The following is a 16554-nucleotide window of genomic DNA, read 5'->3' as shown; positions in this document are numbered from 1 at the left end:
TGGCAACTGGTTGATATTTATGATAGCTGTAGTGTCCTGAGGTCACGGGATCCCCTTCTGACAAGCAGGGTCAATGGGGAAGTCAAAATCACTGAACAATCCTGTTACTAACTTAACAACTGCAGTGATTCACTGAACAACAGTGGCAAGAAAGGTCATAAGAAGGGGCAAAATTCACTTAACAAATTTCTCACTTAACAACATTAAATCTGGGCCCAATTGTGGTCAGACATTGATGACTACCTGTGATCTGACTACAATGTGGGACTCTCAAAGAAAAGAGCTTTAAGAAGCCGAAAATGGATCTGGGCCCAAATCTGGCTTCTGCAGGAGGTCTGTCTTCAACAAAGCCCACCTCACTACTTCTATGACCCAACCAGACCGACTGTCTTTAAAGGCCTCTCCTTCCTTCCTTCCTTCCTTCCTTCCTTCCTTCCTTCCTTCCTTCCTTCCTTCCTTCCTTCCTTCCTTCCTTCCTTCCTTCCTTCCTTCCTTCCTTCCTTCCTTCCCAGAACAGTCTAGAAGTGATTGCTGGTTCATTGGAAGCAGATGGTTCTACAAGAGAAAATGAAGGAAACGTTGGAATTTATCCCGGGTTCTTTCTTCAACTTATCACTTGCTTCAAGTTGTCCGGCAATACATACTGTATTTTTCAGAGTATAAGACGCACCTTTTTCCTAAAAGAGGATGAAAATTTGGGTGTGTCTTATACAGTGAATGTAGCCCCACCCACCGTCCCCCACCCTTTGGCCTCTGCCTCCCAGCAATTTACCTCCTTTCAGCAAATGGGGAAAACAGGGAAAATGGGCCTTGTGGAGGTTACAATAAGCTATAGCAATCCTACAGCCTGAAACAGCTGATGATCAGAGGGACACTTAAACTGAAAGTGAAACTTGCTGTTTGCTCCACAAGGCAAATTGCTGGGAGGCAGAGGCAGATTTCTTTTTCTTGTGCTAATCGGGCTGTTTGCTGCAAGAAGGCGAGTCAATAACTATAAATGCCTATAGAATGTTCAAATTATTAGACTTATTTTTTAAAGACTGCTTTATTATTGTTCTAGACTTAACAAAATGAAGAAATTTTTTAAAATAAATGCTTGATCTGAAAAGACCCAGTGCTATTGTATCTTCTTTTAAACAGCAGAGAATAATGTATACTTCCAGAAAGCCACATCAATTTTAACAGCATCTGTACAACTATAGTCTGAAATGTAACATCACAGTGTATATCTTCTGTACTATTTGCTGTTTGTTGCAAGGAGGCAAATTGCTGGGAGGCCGAAGCAGATTCCCCCCCCCTTTTTTTCCTCCCCAAAAGCTAGGTGTGTTTTATACTTCGGAGCTTCTTATACTCTGAAAAATATGGTAATTGTGAAGTCTATTTTCCCATTCTCTCACATCTTCACTTTCACATGGAATAGCAGAATAACAGAATCAGAAGGTATCTTGAAGGCATGGACGTGCAGTCAGGGGAGGCAGGGGAGGCAGAGCCTCACCACTCTCATCATGAAAAAAAATGTAAAAGGAAAAAGGCTGAGGTAGTTGCTGCCAGAGTCACAGTGGATAACTTTGCTTAATGCTTAACTGTGTAAAAAAAGCCTCTTAAAAAGTGCCCTCTACAGGGGGCGGCAGGAGAACGAGGTGCCTCATTTAGTCTGACTTTATGATCATTCGAGCAGAGCTAAGCAAGGGTTAAAAGCCGAAAAATTCCTTATGTAGATGTGGCACGTCGTCCTCCTGCCTCCGGTAGAGGGCATTTTTAGAAGCTTTTTAGAGGCTCTGGGAGCAACTAGCTCAGTCTGACCTCAGAGCCCATGCCTTTTTCTTTTTACATTTTTTTTTCTTTTCATGATGGCAGGCAAGAGCAGAGTTGAAATCCTCTCTGAAACAGCTGGAAAAGGTGCGTGTGTGGGGAGGGGGGAGGAATTCAAAAAGTTTGATTGCATGCAGAGCCACGTTGCCTTTTCAAACACACACACACACACACATCTGGATAAAAATATATAAGCCCAGCTTCACTGATTACAAGTTTGAAAAGGCAATGTGGCTCCACCTGCAATCAAAGGCTCGGATCGGAAGGCAACAGGGGAATTGCGGGGGAGGGTATGGCAAAGGAGCTGCTTTCAACCCATTGGAAAATATATCCAATCCAACTTCTGTGTTTGTGTTTGTTTGAGAGTGAGTGTGTGAGAAAAGGATCCAACTTCTCTGTGTGCGTGTGTCTGTTTGAGAGAGGAGGGAGGGAGGGAGAGAGGGAGGAAGGAGGGGGAGGGAGAAGAAAAAGAATGAAGGAAAACGTATTTCGCAAAGGAGAAAAAATGCTGTCGCTTTACATCAGAACTGAGCATGCCTGGCTGTGGAATTCTGGGAGTTGAAGTCCACAAGTCTAAAAAAATTTGAAACCTCTGTGTCAATGTCTCACCTGCCATAAACCTCACCGCACGTCACTGCTTGGAGGTCTTCTAGTCCAACCCCCTGCTCAAGCAGGAGATCTATACCATTCTGTACAAGTGTCTGTCCAACCTTTTCTTAAAAACTTCCAGTTATAAACTTTCAGTGCCAACTTCTGGAGGGAAGTTCCACTGGTTAATTGTCCTCACTATTAGGAAGTTTCTCCTTATTTCTAGGTTGTTTCTCTCCTCGATTAGTTTTCATCCATTGCTTCTTGTCATGTCTTCAGGGGCTTTGGAGAATATAGGTGGACCACCTCTTCTTTGGCTCTTCAAATGATATAGGGTCTTCTGCTTAAGCAGGGGATTAGACTACAGATCTTCCACCTCTATTATTCTGTGTGGAAGTGAAAATAAGAGAGAACACTTGGAAAGGAGTAGAATGACTTCCTATTGAATATCTTCATGAGCATCATTCACTCTGTTTTTGTTGTTTTTAAAAAACCTATGACATGTTTATGCTTTTACACTTCCTTTCAATTTTCTCCTATGTGCTTTTTGATATTTCACATCATCCAACTATGTCAAGTTTAAGACCTTTGGATATTGTTACACTGAGAAATTTAAAATTGTTTCTGTGATATTTGGCCAATGCATAAAACAAACCCAGCCTCCAGTTCTAATACTGGCTGGTCTATTTCTCTAACTGATATCTTAAAGGCAAAATGTACTGCATTCTTTTGAACTCAAGAGTTACTAAATCCATATTTCACTTCTGCCTAATTTAATGTCCCTGCTTAGTTTGTCGTAGGACGAGATGGAGTCTGTGGAACAGTGTGTGAACACTCTCCGTTTGATGGGATCATTCTTGTGCAGTGCATCGAACACTTGCTGAAGCACATGTAAGTTACCTTCAGCTGCTCTAAGAAACCATCAGCCTTTTCACTTCAACGTGTGCATTGCATGTTTTCCAGTGACATTCAGATTTCAGAAATAACTTGAAGCCAACTCCACTTAACAGAATGTCTTCCTATTATTCATTACTTCCTTTTGTAAGGCCATGCAGAAATCTAGACATGATGGACACCTTCATATTTGGCCAAATCTTGGAAGGAAACACTTATTGATGGCATTTTCTCCTCTTGGAGAAAAGCAGTGGGATGGAATGAGTAATGTGTAAATTCTGTTGCACTTTCTAGAAAAGGAGACAATCCCAAATTTAAGGCCATTGACTCAAAGGAAAAAATAGGGGATGGTGGGGAGGAAGTTTAGTTCAGGTTGGACTTAGCTCCTAGAGACTTCGTGGATGTAACCATGTTGGTTTCTTTTGTCAGTGAACCAGATAAAAGGCCACCAAGGAATCTAAGGTTTGTAAGGTAGATTGAGAAGAACACAAAAAGAAGCTATTGCCACAAAAGACAATGGCTTCCATATTTTTGAGGGTGAGATTCATCCTACACAGACACCAAGAACCAAGCTCAACCTCTTATTTCAGACAGGAAAAAAAATATTTCCTGTAATTTGTCAAAGTAGTTCTGACTCAGAAGCCATAATATATGGGGAGACTTTCCCTGAGTTGATTTAGAAAGGCAGGTCACAAAATTAATGAATCAACCAACCAACCACTGGACTCCTCTACTTCTCTATGAACAGGAAAGAAGGAGCAAAGAAACTGGTCAGAGCAGATTCCGTGAGTGAGCTTCCTGCTCCAAGGAGGCTGCGGTGGAAATGTTCTCCAGAAATTCAGAGTCACTTGGCTTCTTCTGCGGAAAAATTGGAAAGGTACAAGGAGTTTCCTGGTGGTTCAACGTCATGCAGAGATATGAGGGCTGCAGGTTTTCAAGGATTAATCTGAGGAGCACAATAAATAGACAGGGGGTTCATTGACTGATTGGGGGGGGAGATACTGGTGGAGTAAAGAGCAAAAAGCACAGTTGTTGGTGGTGAAAGAAAGTGCAGAAAAACATGTTATATATGATTAAGGATATCCTGCCTTCCTGCCTTTATCTCATCCATTCGCCTGTTTCCTTCTTTTCCTTCTTTCCTTCCTTCCTTTTCTTTTCATCTGTAGTCATAATTCTATATTTTGTAACTCTGTATTAGCAAATGTAAGATAGGCAGTATAGGAAAAACTATTTTTGTGGTGACGTCTCATCAGAAAATTCGCTTCCTCAAGAGGCATCGTGGTTTCATCGAAAGCGTCTCCTTTTAAAACATCTGTTCTCTCTGGCACGTCCCTAAAAGGAAAAGCTCTTTTCTGCTGTTGGATATTTCCCTTACATTTTCTTTTCCATTCGCTTATTTTACAATTCCTATTTTGCTTTTGCATTAGAAGCAACTTGAGAAAAATCCCAGCCTTGAAAAATGGCAAAGAAATATATTAAATGCCAGGGCTGTGCACAACCTTTGAAGTAAGTCAAATGCCCCTCAGAAAGCTCTGTTAAATATATAAATATCTGGGAAAACATCCATGCAAAGGAGCAGGGTGGAGCCCCTGCAGGATTCGGCCCCATCCTCCACCACAGTAGTGTCCTGTGTATTATTGTCAGTGTGTTCCTGTTGCATTAATCATAACTCCAAACAAGAGGGGAAATAAACTAGATGTTAGTCTTTGCATTTTATGTAAACTTTTACCCTTTGTGGGCGCACAAGGTGTTCTCTAATTAGTCTGAGGAATACATCTAGAGCTCCAGCGACCTCTGCCATGGGAGTAAAAGGAACTAATTTGAATCCTAGAGCAGCCCATTTGAATTCAAGCCATAGCTCTTTGCATATGCTTGTGCTTCTGGTTGTAAACCTGTTTCTCCTGAACTGCTTATTCCAGGGTTCAGAGGAGATGTAGAGCTGCTTCAATTACACTGAACAATTCATCAGATGTCTGGGAACTGAGTTTAATGCCTGAACTTCAAGCTTTTTATGGACACAATGCTGCCAATGCTTTGGATGGCTTGTCGGGAGAAACATGTTTATTTTTTTAAAAGATGGTGTGGACTTCTCACACTTATTCCTCTTCTTTCTTCTTTTCTAGACTGGTGAAGAATCTGGATTTTGTTGCTTATAAGTTTGAAAACTATGGGAAAGAATTTATCAAAAAACAGAAGATGAGTCCAGATGCCTACATCCAAGTAGCACTCCAGTTGGCCTTTTTCCGGTACGTGAAGGAAATATGTTGACCGCACAGATTTCAGTCTGGGCCAAATTGCCTGCTGTGTCCTTCTCTCCATTAGACTGTAAATGACCTGTGGCTTTCTCTATAGTTTCCCTTAATACAGATTGTTTTGGCAAAGCTACACGTTACACAGGAGTGAGCAGCTGGAATGGGTATGGAACTGAGAGCCTTTAACTAAACAGCATTCTAAATCCCAGGGAGAGCATGGACCATAGAGTTGGTGTCCACATGTAGCTCAGAAGATGGGATTGTGTTTGTTGATAAAGAACACAATGAAAGCATATTTTAGATGCCAATGAATGATAAAGAAGCATATAATTCAGTGGAGTTCCAGGAGAGCCTGCTGTCCACTTTGTGGTCAAAAGTCCAGGCTGTTCAAAGATTCTCTGCCTGGAATAAGAAAGTTCAGAGCAGGCCACCAATCTTCTGCACCTTCAGGTAGAATTAAGGAGAAAATCCTGAGATGTTGGTTTCTTCTCTGACCTATTTTCTGAAAATTCAAGGTTTTTCTACCGTGTCTTCCCACATACAGAAACAAGTAAATAAATTCTTCCCAGTCCAAATTGTCTTCTGGATATCGTGGAGATAAGTTGAATGATTATTTTTCCCTCTCACACTCAAGGTAGTCAGAAGGGACCAAAGAAGGGGATACAACATTTCCAGGGTCCAACCAAAGTATAACCTGATCCTAGGAATCTTTTGGGGAAGACTCACTTTATAAAGCTCTGTAATCCTGTGACAATGCTATGGGATGACGTTTGATGATGCTGTAGCCACACAAATTCCACCACTTACACACTGACTTCAGAACTCTTGACACAAATTCAGAATCTGGAAAAGGGTGGCTTTTGACTTCAGCTCACTTCCTACCTACAATCTTCATAGCCCTCTCTGTAATTTTCCTGGTAACACAGATATATTTCAAGTGCTTTTTTCTTTTCATTTTCCAGTCTAGGGCTGTCATCCTAAAATTTTCTTTTTAGTGAACTGTCAACCAAATACTAACTAGGACTCATCCTGCTTAGCTTTTCCAATTCTACCAAAGGTTAACTAAGTACTGCCATCTAATTGGAGGACTTTCTAAAGAAAGAATTCACAATTGCAAAAGAGGACACACAGCCAGCCATTCCACACACAATCTAGATAGAACCAGGTAGCCTGTCTAGATGTAACAAGACATTTCCTTAGGTATTGGGCTTCTTAATTTTTGTATCTCTGATGAGAATTTGTTTTTGATTAATTGTAAGTTTGCTTGCCACCCAGAGTCACTTGTGGAGATGAATGGACATCCAAATCCAAATCAATTACACTTTATATTCTGTAGGATACGTCTTTAGACTCCTCTAAGGATTCCACCACTTTTTAATCTAGAACAGAGTTGGGAGGCCCAAAATTCCATTGGCCATTAGATTCTTCCCATAGTTAAAATAGAAGTCCTAAACCCAGTAGAAATTGCAATAGTAAAATATACACCTGGATTAGGATGCTACTGTTTTCAGAATAAGCTGTTTAGAGCTTCTATAATAAGGGGATGATCCAATCAGGATTCTATTGTTGTTCCACTGTAGGTTGAACATGAAGCTGGTTCCCACCTACGAAAGTGCTTCTCTTCGTCGCTATGAATGCGGGAGGGTAGACAACATCCGCTCCGCCACTCCAGAAGCGTTAACGTTTGCAAAAGGAATGGTAGATAAGAAATCGGGTCTCCAGGTCTCTGACTCTTTGGCTTATGTTTCAGGTTTATATATGCATTCCATTTCTATTCCTGTCTTTCTTCTCATCAAGAACCCAAGACAGCTAAGAAGACAAATCTTCTACTGTTGGAGAGGATCATTCTCTTACTCTATAAATGGTTTGAGATAGAGAGGTTGAGGGATGCTTTACTTCTTTGCTTGTCCAGAGAGGACAGGTGTATAGAGAGGAAGTGCAAGAAAGAGAAGAAATACTGGATTGTATAATGAATTTATTGGTAGCAAGTATGGTAATCCTTGATAGATGCTCAGTGATGATGAGTTAAAAGTAATCCTATGCTAAGCTATACCCATTTAGTAAGCTCAAATGAAGCTGTAACAACTCACCTTAAGGGTAACTATAATGCACTTGCAGAATCAGTAAAATTGGGCATTGTTTAGTCTTGGTTAAAAAGCTTCTCCGTGTGGTGAGCTATTCTTTTGCTGATTACACCAAGCTAATTCTTCAGCCACTGAAGCATTTAATGATTGGTTTGTTACTATTAAAACTGCATACATTGTGCTGGCTTCAGTTAGATTGAATCTGAATCTTGATGGCTTCTGGAGAAGCTTTCAGATATATTGAGTAGAGATGTTAAGAGTTGTAATCCATCAGATTTGGGGAGCACCATGTTGGGGAAGGCAGCCATAAAGTAGGTTGGACAGAACAGCCTATCTCTGGACTGTTACAACTTTTTGTATGTTCTTTCTCCATGCCTATAACACAAGTAGAAATCAATATCTACAGTATTACGGAGACTGACATATTCAGCATCCAGTATTTTAACGTTTTATTAGATTACAGAATAAAATATAAAAGCAAATAGTAGGACCCAGCGGAGGGAATTGGGAAAAAAGAAGTGAGGAAGAGGGGGAGGAGAGAAAAAAAAGATATTGACTTCCGACTCTCTCTGTTGCAGTAGAGCATTAAAGCATTAACAAGCATTAACAAGGATCTCAACTTTTTACTTTTCCATAATAATATAAACTAGCCATTTCCATAATGGCAAATCAATCTAATAGGTAAAAACCAAAATCAAAGTTTTATTTTTTTCCATCTCAAGGACCAAGTCCAGAAGTGATTTCCAAGTAGAAACCAAAGTACTTATATTCCTTTCTTTGAACCAAATTGTCAATTTAGCCAACTCTGCCAATTCCATCAGTTTCTGTACAACTACTCGGCATGCCAGCCTTTTTCTCTATTTTTCACTTGAAGACTGAAACTTAACCTTGCATTTTCAAACTGATTTCAAACTGAACAAATGTTCAAACTTGCATTCTAGTTTAGAATCAATTCTACTCCTAATGCAGAACTGTACTAAAGGAATTAATCACTGAATTAAAATTAATGGGATTGCCCACGTGGATATATAAATTTGGAAAATCTCTGTGTTCTGTTTTATCTACAGAATTCTGAAAAAATGCAGCTATTTAAGAGTGCAATAACCGCTCAGACCAATTACACTGTTTTGGTAAGTATCTACTATATGAAAAAAAAGTCCATTGCTGGGGGGAAAACCTATCTTAGTGATGGTGATGACTATGAAATAGAAGTACTTCACTTTCAAGAAATCTGAGGCTGAAATAGAATATTTTTGTTTATTTTCAACTTGATGTCTGATATAAATCTGTTGGACTTTAAAGATACCTATAGAATGAGTTACATAGATAAAATTTCTTCCAAATGCATTCATGTGCTTTTTAATGTGCAATCCCTTGCTTGCTACTCAACTATGCAGCCACTAGAGGGTAGCAAAGGTACACTTGCTGCCATCTAATGGCCATTGAGACTTTTGCATCCCAGTTCAGGTAGCCTTATTTAAAATCCTAATATGGTCTTCAAGCTAAAAAAAAAATCAAATTTCCACTCCCCCCCCCCCCCGCAAATCTCTGTATGTTGAAGTCATTTTGAGACCAAGAAACCATCTATAATTCCAATAAGAAAAGCAAATGTTGAATCCTGTAAGGCTTGAATTTCTGGAAGAATTTTTATCATTAGTTAGGGCAAAAGAATAGAATTTTAAAAGCCTGCCAAAGATTCCCCAAATCAGTTTATACCTAGCATAAGCTTGAGTCCCTAAGCTCCTCTTCCTCATCCCCGGAACTAAGTAATTTTCTCTGTAACAGCCCATTCCAATGGCTGTCAAATATCTTCTTGAAACCTCCAGTGATGGAACACCCACAACTTCTTGAGGCCAGTAGTTCCACTGATTAATTGAGGCCAGTAGTTCCACTGATTAATTGAGGCTAGTAGTTCCACTGATTAATTGCTCTCCCTGTCAAGAAATTTCTCTTTAGTTCTCAGATGCTTCTGTTTCTGTCTGTTTCTTCTTGTCCTGCCTTCAGGTGCTTTGAAGAGTAACTTGACACTCTCTTCTTTGTGGCAGCCCCTCAGTTATAAGAAGACTGCTATCATGTTCCCCCTACTCCTTAAACATACCCTATTCTTGCAACTGTTCTTCATATGTTTTAGCCTCCAGTCCCCTAATTATCTTTGCTCCTATCTTTCTGCAGACTTTCTAGACTCTAAACATATTTTTATATCGTGGTGATCAAAACTGGATGCAATAGTCCACATGTGGTGCTACCAAGGCATTATAAAGTGGTAATCTTGATTCTATTCCTCTATTAGGGATGTATTCAGTGGTGGGATTCACTTACCTTCGCTACCGGTTTGCAAATGTGATCGCATGCGGAGAAGGTCGCACATTACATTTGGGTGGGCGGGAGGAGCATCCAGCAGCTGCCGCTACTGGTTTGCCCAAACCAGTAAGAACCAGCTGAATACCACCTCTGGATGTGTTGCTCTGTAATGGCGTGGCTCCATTTTCCATGTGTCTTAAGATCTGGCCATGATTCCATCACAGTTAGCAGTAACTCCTGGCATGTATATTCTCCACCTCATCTGTTTCCCAAGTGAATGCTGCATTAATTGGATCTAGAGCCAAATCCAGCATGGCTCTTTCCAAGTTCTTGAGATCTTTCCTTCACAATCTTTATTCCAGAAGCAATTCTTCCAGGTGTAGCCTAGATAGCCTAGATTGTTTCATTATTCTTTGCTCAGCAAAGGATTGTGATAAATTAAACTTTGTACCCTTAGCAAAAATAATTTAAGTTTTTCTCTCCCCCCCCCCATACTTCTGAAGAATGTGTTGGCACCTCCTTTATTGTGTTAGGACACAGCGGCTTCTTTCTCTTCAGATAGGACATTAATCTACTTTGGAAGGATGTTAGCGCTTATAGCCTTATAAATCACACTAGATAGGAAAATATTTTCATTGATCCTCCAATCCATTTCTTGTGATGGGAGGAAACCATGGTGACCTCAGTTTGATCACCTTGCCTTGCACTCATTCTGATGTCAGACAGGCCAACTGGTTTTTTGCTTTCCTAAAGATCAATGGACAGTTCTTGATTCTTTTCTTGGAGTAATTGTTGAACCAAAGCTTTGAAGAATGAATGAAATTGTTAGATTGTAGCAGTGAAAATGTGGCTGTTGGTTTTTTGTTTTTTTTAATTTTTGGAAGGAAAATTTTAGTCTTTTAAATAAAGAACCCCACATTATACCCATAAACATGTTAAGCTCCATGTCTTTCATTGTCATCCTCCCTTTTGCAGTTGGGAAAAATTGTCCTAAGTCAATGTACAATTTACTTGGCATTGCAAAGTTTCTAGACACACTATTGTAAACATTAATGAAAGTAGTTTAATATTACCACCCTATAAATTTATTGAACACATTTTGCTTTTATGATAAAAATGATAAAAATCCTAGAAGGGAGATACAAGATTAATCATAAAAATTTACATAAAGCATTAAAATATAGGATTAAAAATATAGGATAAAATAAGAACAATAGCAAATCCGGGAAACAGTACTGGTGAACAAATAAGATTCTTGACTGGCTCAATCCAATCCAGGGCTAAACAGACTGGAGAAATTCTGAGGTGTGTCTGTCAGCTCCATTTGGTAGACCAGACCAGGAAATCAAATCTATAGGATAATTAGCATTTTGTTTTGTTGAGACTGATTCTGATAACAAAATTTTGCAACTCTGATTATGCCCGAACCATTTCTGAATGTTATTTCACTTTTTAAAAAAGCTCCATCCTCTTTTTTAAAAAGCTCCATCCTCAACAAATCCTGCTTATCTCTTTCAAGGTCATCCTTTCTCCTCTTTACCTTATCTCAGTGAGTTCAGTAGAGCTCCTTCAAACAGCAAGGCTAGGATTATGTCCTTCTTGACTTTCCACTTCTTTAGAAGTAGGAATATCAAGCTGAACATTGCCACAGAGTCCACAGAGTAAAAATGAAGAGCCACAAAGATGATTAGGGGGCTGGAGGCTAGAACATATGAAGAACAGTTGCACAAGTTGGGTGTGTCTAGTTTTATGAAAAGGAGGACTGGGCTGACATCATAGCAGCCTTTCAATCAACCAGTGGAACGACTAGCCTCCAGACGTCGTGGGGATCCATCACTGGAAGTTTTTAAGAAGGAATTAGGCAACCGTTTGTCTGAAATGGTATAGGACTTCCTGCCTGAGCAGGTGGTTGGACTAGTAGACCTCTCTTCCAACTCTGCTAGTCTGTTTTCTCAAAATGGAAATAGTTTTGTATTAAATCCCAAAGTAGAAATTGATAGGCTGATGTCTTGCTGCAATGATTGATTCTGCCTCCTTTCTCCTGTTTGGGGCACAGGCTATTACAGGCATGGCTATCGACAACCATTTATTGGGACTGCGAGAGACGGCCAGAGAAAACTTCGAAGAACTGCCAGACTTCTTTACTGATGAAACTTACTTGGCAAGCAATCGATTTGTTCTCTCCACCAGCCAGGTGAGTGAAATTTTCCTGGGATTAATCAGAGGAAGGAATCTCCATTATTCTCACTGTGACAGTCCTTATGAATCAGTGACAACTTGAGATGAACCCGGTAAAGACTTTCTGAGACTCAACAACTCTTTAAAATGTTATGACTTTCCACTTCTTGTGCTTTTGACAAGAGAAATGAATAGCCAACGGCTGTCTGTTTGGGCAATGAATATGGATAAGGAACAAATTAACAAAGGGTAAACACTACTTTAAGTACTGTATTTTCTGGAGTATATGACACACCAAGATTTTGAAGAGGCAAAATTTTAAAAAAAGTTTTTGCACTCTGCAGATCTCCCCAAAATGACCAGTTTTTCGCAAAAATGGGCCAGTTTATTTGTCAAAAAAGGGCATGAATAGTCTTTAGGAGGCTTATAGAGTGCTTCTGGGGACTAGGGGGGCAAAAACAAGCAAAACATGGTCCAGTTTTCGCAAAATGGGCCCATTTTTGCTCACAAAAAGGGCATAAATATCCTTTAGGAGGCTTATAGAATGTTGCTGGAGGCTGTGGGGCCCAAAATGAGCAAAAGTGGCCCATTTTCACTCATCACTCCCCAGCTCCCAGGATCACCTTGGAAGCCTCCTAAAGGCTATGCATGGCCATTTTGGTGAATGGGGCAGGGTTTCGGGAAGCCAAAAATGCTGTATTCAGTGTATAAGATGCACCCAGGTTTTCAGCCTCTTTTTGAGAGAAAAAGATCCGTCTTATACTCCAAAAAATATGGTAAATCAATGTTCTCTTCCCCAAAAGGTGGATCAAAGCTGATTGAGAGACGTTCAAGCAAAATATAACCAGAAATATAAACTATTATTCTGTCAAAGGGTCATGCTTAATCTTTAAGTGATATGCCAAGCAAGCAGAACAGTGGGAAGAACTGAGAAAAGAACCAAACTGGACAGAATTTATAAATATATTTAATTAAAAGTAAATTAAAATTAATTGATTCAATATCCTTAATATGAAGGTCAGTTTGGTCTAGTGGTTAAGACACCAGGCTAGAAACTATGAGTCCATGAGTTTGGATCCTGCCTTAGCCATGAAAGCCAGCTGGGTGACTTTGGGCCAATCCCCAGAAGGTGGTGAGTTTTAGTTTCGCATAGTTGGCATGAAAGCCAACTCACCTCTCAGGTTCATTGGTGTTGTGGAGAAAATAAGAGGAGAAGGAAGGTATATCAAATGTGTTTGCCACTTTGAATTATTTGTAAACATAGTTGAGGTGGGAGACAAGTAATTTAATAAAAAGAATAAAATAAAGAAATGATGCCAGGTATTTAAGAAGTCTCTTTCTCTCAATTTATTTATTTTTAATCTTAATTTTATGGCAGGCAAGTGCTCCAACCTCAATGTTCTATCAAATGAGGCTCCAGGTTATGCATTCTTATTGAATCCTTCATTAGAAGGATTGCTAGTTTCTTTCAGCCTTCGCTCACATGCCTGGTTTCAAATGTTATGAAGTGTTCCTTGCAAGTGTTTGCAAAGACCTGCCAAGCATGAAGATCCAAACTGCTCTCTCTCCCTTTGCTCCTCAAGTCAAGATCATTTCATTTGTGGATTTCTTGAGCTGCTCACCCTGCAAGTGTAACATTTCTGTGCACACACAGTCTTAACCCACCAAACTATGTTAACAACCACTGTATTCACAGTGTTCTGCGTGAGATATAGAAGGTCAGATTTTTTTTTTGCCTGTCAAAAAATGGTCAGAGGGAAGCTTCTAATGCACAGTGCAGACCAGGAATCTAATAAATCATTTGATCTCATCATGCTGTCTGGGGATATTTTCAGATGCGACTGTGCGTAAGCCAGCCATCCTTACATAAATTCTCCACAAAACCATCCATGGGTCTAAAAAAAATGGGGGAGGGGGGAAGGAATCTAAATAGCTTGATGGCCTTTGACTGGGATACAGCAAATTTATCTGCTTCTTCTGTAACTCTGTTAGTGGGACTAATGGCCTGTCCTGTGCCATTAAAAGCTAAATGCCACTTTTGAAAGCCTGCACACAACAAAGGCAGGAGCGTAAGGATGTCTTAACCTCCAGCATTTTGCTTTTAAAGAAAGGTTTGCATTCCGCAACAATATTGAAACTCAAAGCAAACTGGGGGAAAAAAAGAAAAGAAAGACGGACGTAGGGCTCGGGGGTCCATAAGAAATAGCTCCTTGCAAAATTTACTGCCTCCGAGGCTTTTTCAAGATAATAAATCTCTGAGATTTGAATAAGCTCAACTCTTAAATGTACACTCAGTAACTGTCCCCTGTAAGGGGACCGTAAGGGGAAGATGACTATGTTTCACATTAGTAGGTTACCAATGAAAGAGAATTGACAATAAAGGAATAATGTTATTTCAAGACTAATGGCTTCCCCTGAACTCGCAGAGGGTGTGCTCAAAAATCTGATTACCTTTGGATTAGATTGGCCAACTGTAGACTGCAGAAGATATATAATAAAATGATCCAATTAAAAGAACAAGCATAGCCAGCTTGGTTGTCCATCCACCCAATCATCATCATTCAAAATGCATTAGGATGAAGAAAACTGGACTCGTAGCTTTTGTTTTCCAAACCAAAAGCATCTCCTAAGAAGGTCCTGAAATAATTCCAAAATTTGGCAGTCAAATCGTGGAGTGGAACCAGTGAAGAGGTCACATAGAACATAGAATAATAGAGTTGGAAGAGACCTCAGAGGTCTTCTAGTTCAACCCCCTGCTTGAGCAGGTGAGCTGATACCATTTCAGATAAATGGTTGTCCAGTCTTTTTTGAAAGCCTCCAGTGATGGAGCATCCACAACTTCTGAAGACAAGCCATTCCACTAGGTTGATTGCTCTCACCGTTAGGGAATTTCTCCTTAGTTCCAGGTTGCTTCTCTCCTTGGTTAGATTCCATCCATTGTTTCCTGTCTTGCCTTTTTGCACTTTGGAAAATAGTTTGACCCTCCCTCCCCTCATCTTTTTAGGAGCCCCTTAAATATTTGTACAGTTCTATGATGTCTCCCCTAGTCCTTCTTTTCATTAAACTAAACATACCCAGTTCCTGCAACTGTTCTTCTTACATTTTAGCCTCCAACCTGCGAATCAGTTGGGATGATGCTTTGATTTGGACCATGTGATGAACATGTGGGTGTGAGGCATAGATTATGAACTTTCAATTGGATGGGGAAAACCAGGAAGCTTTCAGATTCGGGTTTTCCCAGATGTGCCAATATGACATCTCTAATAAAATTGAAGTTTGAGGAACTTTGGAGTCTTATTTTGTTGGGGATGTTACTTGGATCCCTGACATCTGCACTACTTTGAGTTGTTGAATGCTCTGGCTGGTGTCACCTTTGATGGTGTCCAGCCACTGTGTTCTTTGGCAGCCTGCTTTCCTTTTACAACTAAATCTTCCAAACATAACTGCTTTCTGCAGTGAATCCCTCAAAATAAGTGAGATGCAGTTTTGTGATTTTGAATGGGTCAAATAATTATACATTTTACAATCCAAGCACTATGTCTGGTCTCTGTCTTGGAGCTTAATTGATATTTTAAAATGTGTTCAATGAATTGAAGATGCTGATCCTGAATGGGTTTAGCCATTTTCTCCTCCTTTCACTGTCAAAATGACAATCCCAAAACCAGCTCATTGTTGATGTATCCCTAGAGCTCCATAGTGGTGGGCGGGAGGCCTTAAGTTGGCCATCTTATCTTAACCCTGTTTTGTTGTACTTAAAATTAGGTTCCTACCACAATGGAGATGTTCTGCTGTTATGGGCCGGTGATTCCTCAAGGCTATGGGGCTTGCTACAATCCACAGTCCCAATATATCTTATTCTGCATTTCAAGCTTCAAAAACTGTCGAGAGACCTCTTCCAGCCAATTTGTCAAAGCCATAAGTGAAAGTCTAATGGACTTGAAAGAGCTCTGTAGCGAATCCACCTTGACCTCGAAAAGCCAGCAGGCTAAACTGGACGGATGTCCTCCAGTAGCCAAACCCTAATTCCATGCATGTTGTAGTCTTTTCCTTCCTCCCCTCTGCAAAATGTTCTTAATGTAGAGTGATGTTTCTGTAAAAATGCCAGCTATTTATTGGAGGCAGGAGAACTTTATTTTTCTTTAAGCGAGTATTCCTATCCCTATTTATCACAACGGGAGCTTAAATTATTGAGAAAGCTGACATTTCAGTGCTGCACAGAGCAAATGTGTGAATAATGTTTGACCCAAAGAATGAAATTACATGCAATTCATCTCAATGTGAAATAAGCAGTTAATGCTAGTATTTTAGAAATAGCTGCTGTGAATGTGCAATATATACCATGCATGAGAGTTCCAACTCTCCATAATTTATTCATTTATAAAATTTATATATCGCTTCAGTCTAAACAGGATACAAAGAGCCACAGTGACGAAGCCGATGCAAAC

General features: G+C 39.9%; 1 protein-coding gene across 1 annotated transcript in view; it reads left to right on the top strand.

The window, feature by feature from the left end:
* LOC148042506 (choline O-acetyltransferase-like) overlaps positions 1-16132 on the top strand; it is a 36396-nt gene extending 20264 nt beyond the window's left edge. The window contains exons 9-15 of the mRNA XM_087702413.1: positions 3191-3291; positions 4043-4171; positions 5418-5540; positions 7127-7268; positions 8698-8760; positions 11988-12125; positions 15872-16132. Coding sequence (XP_087558539.1) covers positions 3191-3291; positions 4043-4171; positions 5418-5540; positions 7127-7268; positions 8698-8760; positions 11988-12125; positions 15872-16132 — 957 coding nt within the window. The remainder of the gene's footprint in view (positions 1-3190; positions 3292-4042; positions 4172-5417; positions 5541-7126; positions 7269-8697; positions 8761-11987; positions 12126-15871) is intronic.
* The last annotated feature ends 422 nt before the right edge of the window (positions 16133-16554 follow it).

The sequence above is a fragment of the Thamnophis sirtalis genome, unplaced genomic scaffold (genome assembly GCF_051295495.1).
Source record: "Thamnophis sirtalis isolate CommonGarterSnake01/CBP01778 unplaced genomic scaffold, rThaSir2_p1.2 scaffold_15, whole genome shotgun sequence".
Taxonomy (NCBI): domain Eukaryota; kingdom Metazoa; phylum Chordata; class Lepidosauria; order Squamata; family Natricidae; genus Thamnophis; species Thamnophis sirtalis.
This window is presented reverse-complemented; position numbering and strand designations above follow the sequence as displayed.